This window comes from Pseudophryne corroboree, chromosome 2 (genome assembly GCF_028390025.1).
Source record: "Pseudophryne corroboree isolate aPseCor3 chromosome 2, aPseCor3.hap2, whole genome shotgun sequence".
Taxonomy (NCBI): Eukaryota; Metazoa; Chordata; class Amphibia; order Anura; family Myobatrachidae; genus Pseudophryne; species Pseudophryne corroboree.
In genome coordinates, this window is record NC_086445.1 from 64,845,633 (window position 1) to 64,857,160 (window position 11,528).

The 11,528-nt window shown below is 45.3% G+C and overlaps 1 protein-coding gene across 1 annotated transcript; it reads right to left on the reverse strand.

Annotated features, from left to right (window-relative positions):
- Window positions 1-8,329: 8,329 nt before the first annotated feature.
- On the reverse strand, window positions 8,330-11,075 carry LOC134998842 (E3 ubiquitin/ISG15 ligase TRIM25-like). Its single transcript, XM_063951387.1, has one exon. It carries the CDS (start codon window positions 11,009-11,011, stop codon window positions 9,227-9,229), a length of 1,785 nt encoding a protein of 594 aa, XP_063807457.1. The 5' UTR covers window positions 11,012-11,075; the 3' UTR covers window positions 8,330-9,226.
- Window positions 11,076-11,528: the final 453 nt, after the last annotated feature.

Sequence of the window (11,528 nt, forward strand, 5' to 3'; positions counted from 1 at the left end):
TGATAAAAACACACTCACTCAACACATGTACACTTTCGTTTCAATATCTATTTCTGCGCAGAAATTTTCTTCAGCCCAGCTGTGTTACCAATTAGGAGCAGGATCTGTTAGACTAAATTTCAGATTTTCCAAAAATAGACTTGCGTTATTTATCGCCTCTTGCGCTATTTACCGCTTAGCGCTAACCATCGCCTTTGCGTTAATTATCGCTTTGCGCTAAAATTTCAACTTTTCGTGATTTGAGCTACGTGGGCGTAACCGGACGCTCCGTTGCGTAATGCACGCTGCGTGCGTCGGCCTTTGGATTGCGTACGCTAGTCTTTGTTAGAGACACGTGTACGCAATGCAAAGATCCACCGTAACACCATATACTTTTATCAATGTAGACGATCCCTGATCATCTACCGCGTACCCCACTGGCTTTGCCTTATCTCCCAGGCAAACCTGTGTGTTTCTCTACACTTTTAACTATTACCTCTATTCTTAAACTATAAAATAACAGCAAGTCTCTTTTAGCACTTTTCTATCAACTATAAAATTGGCAAACAGGATAGTGATATACGAAAATGAAAAAGAAATGCAGATATATGTATGCGTGCGTGTGTACGCAAGACAGAAGACAAATAAACAGTTTTTTTTTTTTTTTTAAAAGACACAAACGTTTTGTTCTTACCTCCGGTTCCCGGATTCCTTCAGCACTCTTTATCTAAGTGAAGCAGACGCTTATCCCGTCAGCACTGCGAGACAACCTCCCACCCTTTGCTGGGGGATAATGTCTGCTGATCTACCTAGTGCAGATATGTGAAGGACAGGACGAGCCGCCAATTGATAAAGCTGAATCTATTTATCGTATAAATATCCCTTTAAGAGGTCTAAGAACACTGTACGCTGACTATTCAAGAAGTACCGTAAGGGTACGCTACTTGCGTAACGATCGCTCAGCCGTAGGCGAGACGCTCAAGCGTCGCGTTCGCTTACGGCCCAGAGATCACAGACTGGCACACTATTGGCTACAGACAAACGTAATGATTCGCTATGGCGTAGCGGACGCTCGAGACCACGAGGAGATCACCAGCGGCGCAGACGCTCACAACGCTATACCTTGATATCTATACCTTTAACAATGAGATACACAATATACCTTTATGTAGAGACAGTGTGTAAGTGCAACCTGGTGTAACCTGATTAACTACAAAGCTGCTTGAGCGTCACCGACGCTCTGTGAACACTTAACACTATGAGAAAATACACAGATACTTGTTTAGGGTCCAAAGCCTATTAAATGTATTATAACTAATATACTTGTAAAAAGGAATCACAGTACAAATGATACACTACAATATAACAGAGACTTCCTAACCAAATAACTACACTATAAATACAATACAATACAAGTCGAGATACTTTAAGGAAAATATGGGAGAAAGAGTAGAGAGAGAGAGAGAGAGAGAGATGAGATGAGAGAGATGGCTCACAGTAAGACAATATGATCACGGAGAAAAACTTACGCATAAGGGGGAACGATCGCATGCGCCTGGACATCCAGCACCCGATTTTCAGCAATGAGAACCGTTGAAGAGTGAGAGCTGGATGTGGTCGGCCTGCCTATTTATGCCCCACACACAATGCAATCTAATGGTCCCTACAATCTTGTCGTCCATTGGACACAGGAATTCGGCTTCGCATCATAACAAAAGGTCATTGGGTAATTCATACAGGTGGGCTGTGACGATTTCAAACAGCTCAGGTGGGTGGGAAACTGGGTTTCCAGCCGCATACCTGAGTAAGAGTAAATAATAGTAATGGACATAAACTTCTTATGTCCATAACTATTCGCACGAGCGATTAATACGCTCCAAACCAACACCGGAATATTGCTATTTAAATACTCTTCCGATGGGTACCAAACACTACTGTATGACTCCTGTTAGACCCTTCCTACAATACAAAGAGGGATCCCTCCGTTTAGGGACATTCTATATTAACCAAACTTTCAGAATCTATCAAAGGGACCATGATCTATAAACTACGTTAATTGTGGAAATATGTAACGATTGGGTCGCACGCTACGACTACATACTCCTTACCGTAAATACGCATACCGATGCGAGCGGGTGCACGCATCAGCGGGTATGCGCTATCACGGGAAAGCGCACGCATGCGCAGCGCGGACCAGCGTGAGGTGCAAATATGGCAGCATGTATAGGGATATTTTTCTGACTTTGACAGTCTCCTTTTGAACTCGCCGCTAAAAGAAGATCGTCGAGGTAGGGCCAAATAGTTATCCCTTTTTCTCTGAGGCAAGCTATCATGGTCACCAATACCTTTGTAAACACCCTTGGCGATGACGTGAGGCCAAACGGCAGACACGTGAACTGGAAATGCCTTCCTCCCATGCAAAACCTTAGGAACTTTCTGTCTTCTTTCCCGATTGGAATATGGAAATATGCATCCTTGAGATCTATTGACACCAAAAAATCTCCTTTCCTTATTCCCAATAGGACTCACTTTAGCGTCTCCATATGAAATTTTATTTTCTGTATTCTTTGATTGAGATCCCTCAAATCTAGAATTGTTCTGAAGCCCAGGGGTGTATCTTCCTATTGGCCAGGATGGCACTTGCCAGGGGCGCCGGCCAAGGACGGGGGCACCGCCCGGCAGTGCCACCCGCGCCAAGGGGTAGAATGACATAGTAGTTCTCACTGAGTACATCCCTTAGCAGTGCTCATCCACTGCCGGACTCTCAGAAGCGTATTGCACTCTGACACTCTCTGTGACTACAGTCACAATGATGGTGAATATAGCCGGGGAGCAGGGCACTTCCAGGTATGGGGAGGGGCGAGGTACTTACTCTTCCTCATCTGCTCCCCTTCTCATTGGTCCCACGCGGTCTGTCACCAAACACCAACCACTACAATTAGCACCATTCAGCAATGCAGCATGAGCATACCTGTACATTTTCTGCGTTACCGTAGCTGCAATGCATTGTCTATCCTGGCAGTCTGGATCACAGGTTAACAAACCTTTGTATGGAGAGGTATCTAGACCAATGACTGCCTGTCCAGCTGTGTTGAGACTACAAGTGCCAGCACACCTTGTCAACTAGATTTGCTGGGATATGTAGTGCCATCACACCTAGAGAGGGTTTTTTAACTGTATGTATGTGTGCATATATCCCCTCGGTGTCCCTGTCCGCATCCTTCTTTTAATTCTCCCTCAGTGTTCCTGTCCACACCATCCCTGTAACTGCCTCATCAGTGACCCTGCCCATACACTCCTGTAATTCTCTCTGTGTCTCTGCTCGCATCCTTCCCGTAATTCCCTCTCAGTGTCCCTGACCTCAGCCTATCTGTAACTCCACGCTTTGTGTCTCTGGGTGGGGGAGGTGGGGGGCGCCAGTTCCTTACTTTGCCAGGGGCGCTCAGACCCTAGATACACCCCTGCTGAAGCCACCTGAGGACTTCTTCACTAGGAAAAGACGAGAATAGAATCCTCTCTTTCTCTCTATGACTGGAACCTCCTCCACCGCTTTTGAGGAGCATAGTGATTGGAGACTTTCTTCTAGGGCAGCCAACTCTTGAACTAGAGATGGTGTTCTTGACTTTACAAATGTGTCCCTTTTTGGAATTGCTGTGAACTTGAGACGGTATCCTTCTGAAACAATATCCAGAACCCATCTGTTGGAAATATTTGCCTGCCACTGGGCAGTAAATTCTGAGATTCTGCCCCCTACCGGTGTTGATGTAAGGGGACATACACCGTCATTGCATCTGACCACTTCTATATCCTTTACGAAAGGACTGACGTGTCACACCTGAATTATATCTGTCCTCATACTGACGTCCGAATCGATCTGCATTAAGGACGGCCTGGCCTGTACGATCTTGCTTGCCTAAATTGCTGCTTTGAAGACAAAGCTGGATACCTGCCACGATTATCCTGTGGCAATCTCACTGACTTTCCACCTGACATCCTCTGAATCATAGTCTCCAGCTTGTTTCCGAACAACAGTGATCCCTCATAAGGAAGCGTAACTAACCTATTTTTAGAATGGGCTTCCGCTGCCCAAGATCGCAACCACAGCGCTCTCCTGGCCATAATACCTGAGGTCATTGATTTTGTGGAAAATTCCAGAACATCAAGCGATGCCTCACAGATATACTCCACTGCTCTCTGTATAATACTAAACAATTTTGAAATACAATTTCTAGATGCATCATCTTGTACATCTGTCTGCATCGTAGAACGGGATCCGGTCTGAAGATCGACAGTATCTAGGTCGATAATGTTTAGGGCGACCACTATAGGTCGACAGTAACTAGGTCGACATGGATGGAAGGTCGACAGGGTTTCTAGGTCGACATGTGCTAGGTCGACAGGTCTAAAGGTCGACATGAGTTTTTCACATTTTTTTCTTTTTTTGAATTTTTTCATACTTAACGATCCACGTGGACTACGATTGGAACGGTAAAGTGTGCTGAGCGAAGCGGTAGCGGAGCGAAGGCACCATGCCCGAAGCATGGCGAGCGAAGCGAGCCATGCGAGGGGACGCGGTGCACTAATTTGGGATCCCGGTCACTCTACGAAGAAAACGACACCAAAAAAATAATAATTCCTCATGTCGACCTTTAGACCTGTCGACCTAGCACATGTCGACCTAGAAACCCTGTCGACCTTCCATCCATGTCGACCTAGTGACTGTCGACCTATAGTGGTCGACCTAAACATTGTCGACCTAGATACTGTCGATTTGATGAACCACACCCCGTAGAACACCATAACCTCAAGGCTCTGGACACAGAGGCTATGGCCACACCAGATTTTAAGGACACAGATGTAGAAATATGCAACCTCTTCAGCGCATTTTCCATCCTCTTATCCATAGAATCTTTCAACACCGTGCCATCTTCAAGGGGTATCGTGGTTCTAGTTGTTACCTCCGCCACTGGCGCATCAACTTTAGGAATACCACACCACGTAAGGAACTCCTCATCCACAATTGGACACATATGGTTACTTCTTTTAAAACTGCCAAGCCTTTTATCCAGCTGCAGCCATTCCTTACGAATGATGTCCTTCACCACCTTGTGCACAGGAAAGGACCTCGCTTTCTTTGTCCTATCCTCAAATAAAGGATCCTGTTCACCTTCCTGAACAGATTCTTTATATTTCATTGTCTTGTAGATGTTTTTTAAGCATGACATCCACCAACTCGGTATTAAATGACCTGTCATCATCCTGAACCTGTCCAGATTCTACACTGGAATCCTTATCCCAATCATCCTGCAGTGATAAATTTGGGGACTCTTCATCAAAATCCAGACTAGACTGCGACCTAGACCGTTTAGGCTCGTGCATAAATTATTCCTTGGTAACAAAGGATTTTTTCATCCACTCCATCAGCTCAGTTAGCTGATCAGAAGCTTTCACTGGTACTCTGGGCGCAGTTTCCTCCATGCAATTAAAGCTAGGTGTAATGATCAGTATAAAACCCTTGCAGTTCTGCAGATCTACACAGACCTGCTAAGCTGCAATGGTTTTAAACTGTCCATTACATCTGATGCCGATGGCTCTTTTGTATCTGGCTCTTGCGTCAGCAGCTCTGCAAAATCACTGATAAAATGGCGCGACAGCCATTTATGAGGAAGCTCTCCCGGTAATTTTTGCAAAATGGAGCCCATAAACTATAACAGGCTAATGCCCATAGGGGGCTGAGGCTGCTGTCAGAAGTTAAGGGACTACAGCGGATATGGAGATATCTGCTGCACTCCCTCCATTGTACATTCGGGGGATAACTAATATTTGTTGTTATACCCCATCTATTTTCAGGAAATATTTTACAAATATTATTTGATAAATATGCCCCTTAGTGTTCCACATTATTTATTTATTAACAGTTTCTTATATAGAGCAGCATATTCCGTTGCGCTTTACAATTAGAGCAACAGTAATAGTACAGAACTAGCTAAAAACAGACAAAGAAATAGGAGGGAAGGCCCTGCTCGCAAGCTTACAATCTATGGGGAAATAGGCATTGATACACAAGGATAGATGCTACATATTGCATAATGGTCCACCAGATTGCAAGGTTCTTAATGGGTTGTATGATATGATCACCCCGCAATATTGGCCAGGGGTCAGGAGGATGGGAAAGTGAAGAAAGACAAAATATGTGAGGTTATGTGTGGACTGTACAGAGGGGATGTAATTAGATTGGGGATCAGTATGAGATCCCGGCGGTCAGAAGACCGACACCGGGATCCCGGCGGCGAGTGCAGCGTGTCCCCTCACAGGCTCGCCACGCTTCGGGCCACAGGGTTCTATTCCCACTCAGGTGGTGGCGTGGACCACCACCCAAGTGGGGGAGCAAGCTGGCAGTTGGGACTCCAACCGCCGGTATTGCGACTTGTGTTGGGATTCCAGCATCGGTGTATTGACCGACGGGAACCCATCCGGTGGTCAATTGACTGCCTCCCTTAGATTGGGAGTTTATATGGGTGGGCCCAGAATTTGATAAAATTGTCTGAAGAGGTGAATTTTCAGGAAACGCTTGAAGATTTGGAGACTAGAGGAGAGTCTTACGTTATCAATCTGAACATCAATATATTGCAGTTCCGGGAGATTGAGTTTTTTGTGATATTTTTTGTGATATTTGTTTGTGATATTAACACTGCTAATGATGTTGTGTTGTTCTGTACAGTCAGTATTGTTAGGGATAGCGGTCTGATAGTTAAACTATTATTTCCCATTATTTACTTGCCCAGACTGCCATTACTTGTGAAACAGAGGCAACTGTTTGTATTCCAATTACTAAAAGTCCATATACTCTTAAAAATCCTTGTTGCCTTAAATAAAGATAACTTGATTGTACTTACCTCTGTCTGGTTACTGTGTTGGGGTTGGGCCCTCCTGCCTCTCTGCTGTGGCTTGGGGAAAATGGACTACAATGGGCTCTGCTGAAGACTGGTGCCAGAGCATGAAGCTGAACCCTTATCCCCAGCTGCAACTAGGTAACCACACACCTGTAGTAATCACATCTCACCACAAAGGGTCTCCATTAGGGAGGCCAATCCCGGGCCATTTTGTCAATCCCGGGAATCGGGGTTGAAAAATGATCAGTCTCGGGATTTCCGGGATACCCGGGATTGGCTTCTTTTCAATGTGTCCCTCCCCTTCCCTGCCCAGCCCAGATAACTCACCCTAATCTGGACAGGAGGGAGGATGGGCCACTTGCTGGAGGTTTAAGAAGGCGGTGAGGTCCGTGGACGGACAGTGCCAGAGCGGCGGTGAGGTCCACCGGGTGGGAGGCTTCACGTCACGCTGCACATCGTGTAGCGCCCAGATGAGGGGGAGCTGAGTAGGGTGAGCCAGAAATAACTAAGGTGGTGACCAATCCCAAAATCCCTGGGATTGGAAACTCCAATTTTAGGCCGGGATCCCTGGGTTCCTGTCGATATCGGGATTGGCCACCCTAGTCTCCACAAATTACCCCCACAGTTTTATACATTCTATCCAATTGTAAATCTCTGGGCTTGGTACTTCTCTGCCCTCTTCTGGTGTACTAATTAGCATTACTTACTTACAGCTCTCAGGTCATGAGTTCAAATCCTGTGCGGAGTTTATAGGCCCTTCCCTTGTTTGTCAAAAACAAATTGGTTGGGTTAATTGCACACAAAAATGAACCCTAGTGTGTGTGTGTGTGTGTCCATGTGATAGGGAACATGCAGTAGGGCCTGATTCAGGTTCGGTCAGACTGAGCACAGCTTCCTTGGAAGCAGCAGTGATGCACTAAAATAGTAATGCAGCAGGAGGCATCTGGTATAAGTAGACGCCTCTAGCATGCATGTGTGATTCACTGCTACACCATCGGCTGAGTAACCCTGAGGTCACGCAGCCTGGCCTTGGCACTCCCACAAAAGTTTTGTGACATGGAGCCCATCGCCGCCCCTCCGCTACCCCAAATGGATGCAAACTGTCAATCATCTGACGACTGCAGCCACATTGCGAGTGAGGACGCAGGACCCATACTACACATGCGCAGTATGGGTCCTGTGAATGCGCAGTTAACCTTAATCAGGCCCATAGATTGTAAGCTCCATGGGACAGGGACTGATGTGAATGACTGAAATATTCTCTGGAACGCGCTGCAGGATGTATGTGTGCTATATAAATGGCTAATAATAATGATCACTCTTATCCCCTATAGATTATAACTTTGTATGAGCATATACTGTCTGTACTCATGTATCTTGTTGTCCATTATCCCCTTGCGGCGCCTTATAAATAATAATACATGTATTTTGAGAAAACCAAATAGAATTGCGCTGTACACCGGTAAAGGATGTTTTTATTTTGTTAATCTTCAAATATGACAATCAGATTACAAGAATCCCAGATATGGCTCCCGGCTTTGTAGGTAGAAAAATTGGGATAAAAATGATAAAATTTAACAAAACATGAGGATTATCTCAAAGTCAAGATAGCCAGTAACAAGGCTGAAGAAATGATTATAAAAGGTGTATTATAGCGACTTGGTCATATTCTATGCACCTCCTCCTGTATTACAAGCACTTTTACGATAGAGATATTAATTATGCTTTGTGATTATGACAAATATGAATTTAAGGAATGGGGCACGCTGGGAGGTCTAGTCCTATCCATCTAATTTGATTAAAGAAAAATATTCTTGGACTGAAATTTATAGAAGCTTTAGGGGGATGTATCAAACCTTTGAGAGAGAAAAAGTGGAAAAGTTGCCCATAGCAACCAATCTGCTTCCAGCTATCATTTATCCAGCACATGCGATAACAAAAAAACATAATCTGATTGGTTGCTATTGGCATCCTCTCCACTTTATCGCTCTAAAAGGTATATCTTCTCCTTAAAAGATAACATCCCATTCACCCAATGAAGACATCACAGCCACTGTGTGCCGGCGTGTAGCACTGACTGCAGTAATAGGAAACACACCGGCTGATAGACAGTTACTGCAGCCAATCACAGCTATCAGAACAGAGAAAAACTAAGAAATCTCACATAAATGTATATTGATAGTATGTAACACACCAGCAGGAGATCACATCCAGGCACACGGGACATCTGGTTACACTACATGAGAGGCGCTCCGCTGTAGCTCCACCCACTGCTTCATTCTAATGGCTACATAATCGACCAATCAGATGTGCCTCCCTCTGATGTCACCACTTTCAGGATTTGTTTCTTATGATCATTTGTCACAGCTTCTGACCATCCCAAATATATATGTACAACCTCTCCCTATACATAATGCAACATGAAGGGGCTCAGTGAAGGTGGCAGAGAAGGTGTGTAGGCGTCTCTTCGGAACCAGAGAATAAAAGGACATCTGTCCAGCCTCATAGTCCAGATATATCCCCACATTATTACAGGAAATATTGCCGGGTAACCGGATCTGTTTCCCATCATGTATCAGTGAATACTGGTCGCACAACCACTTACACAAAGCCCAGGACTTGTCATTACACCCAATGTGTGACTGCTCTCCTCTCCTGTCTATACTGGGATAGCTCATCCCTACACTCCACCACCCTGATTCACTCACAGTCATATCCAGGTAATGTCGCCCTGAGGAAAAGCTGCTGGTGCTTAACACCTGGTTATAATGCTGAAATCTCTCCGGTGTTTCTGGACGATTCTGGCTTTGATCTGACCAACTTGTACAACTATCATCTTCCTTATATTGTTGCTTAGAATTAATAGATATATAATTTGGAAAATATATATGATTACCAGCTGTGTTTACATCCAGTATTATAGATGTAGGTTCCTTCTCATAGAGCCCTATTTTTAAACCTGTTATTATGTCAGATTGTGTGTTTACACCCAGAGCTATATCTGTAGCCACTGGGACATTGTTTCCTTTCTTTACACCTGTGATTACATCAGATTCTATATTACCAGTTAGGTTTACCTCCTGCACTCTGTCAGTAGATTCCTGCACATAGATCCCTTTCTTTATACCGATTATTATATCATATAATGTGTGTAATGTCTCTGAGACATATCCCACATCCAGATCTCCTTCACCATGGATCTGATTATCATGTCTCTCTCTGTCCTCAGCATCACACCAGTCTCCTGTGTCTGGTTCCTGTAAGACAGTCACTGGATCAGGCACATTACTCAGCTCCTCAATGTGATGCATCTTCCTGGACAGCTCGTCCTTCTCTATTTCCAGCTGCTGGATCAGATCAGAGACTGGGAGTGAAGCGCACTGTACCTGCCTGGAGATCTCACTCAGGACTCTCTTCTCCAGGTCATTCAGCTGTCTCCTGATGTCTCTAAACAGGGCAGTGACTGTCTCTGTTACACCAGCTGCTTTTTCCTGATCACTTATCCTGCTCTCCACCAGGCTCTGGACTCTTTTCTCTGCCTCCTCTCTCTTTATTGTCAGTTTCTGCAGAACATTTCTCAGTTTCTTCCTCTTCTTCTCCAAGGCCACATCCAGCAACTCCACCTGGTGTCCCCGGTGTTCTCCAGCCAGACTGCAGGACACACAGACACAGGCAGCGTCCTCAGTGCAGTAATACTCCAGGACCTTCTTATGGACAGAGCATTTCCTGTACCCCAGGGCAGTGGTGGGATCACATAAGACGTGCTCTGCTGACTTGCTGTGTACTCTCAGGTGTTTATCACACAGAGAAGCCTCACAGTGCAGACAGGATTTAGCAGCAGGTACAGGAGAGTCCACACAGTAAGTGCAGAAGATCCCAGTCTCCTCCTGATCTGGCTCAATAGACAGGAAATTCCCCACTATGTTACACAGCGTTACGTTCTGTATCAGTGCAGGACGCTCCTTACACTCTGCTCTGCAGTCAGGACAGGAATAAACTCCAGTCCCCTCCTGTGTATCCAGCACACGATCAATACAGACCCGGCAGAAGTTGTGTCCACATCTCAGAGTTACAGGGTCTGTAAAAATGCTCAGGCAGATGGAACAGTCCAGCTCCTTTCTCAGATCAGCAGACGCCATCGCTGGCAGCAGAAGAGAGAAGTGAAACTGAAAGTATCTGAGAATCAGGAACCACAGAGGGTGGGGCTGATGTTGCTCTCAGATTACAGCTATGGGCTCAGTCAGTTATACTAAACACACAGCCCTACACACAGGACACATGCACTAACTTACTCTGCAGTCAGAGAAGGTCATTTAACCAGCACAGATCCAGTTTGCAATCAGCTGTGTTATAGTGTAATACACCCTTTCTCTGTTGAGTCTTTTCACACCACTGCACTGAGCCAACATAAATATCAGTCATTTGTTTATGGCTCACAGAAATTCTACCTTATTCTTTGTCAGAAACTTTGGTTATACCTCTTGATGGGATGCCAGCGGTCATGTGACTGACGCTGGAATCCTAACACCACTCAGGAGATCAGCACCGGAACACTGACAGCCAACATCCCCAAACTAAGTATCGGGGTTCACCTTTGGGTTAGGGACTGGGGGGAGGGGGGTTAGGGCTAGGCACTAGAGGGGGTGGCTAGCCCTA

Coding starts and splice junctions, on each gene's coding strand:
- LOC134998842 (XM_063951387.1), bottom strand. CDS start 11,011: ATGGCGTCTGCTGATCTGAGAAAGGAGCTGGACTGTTCCATCTGCCTG.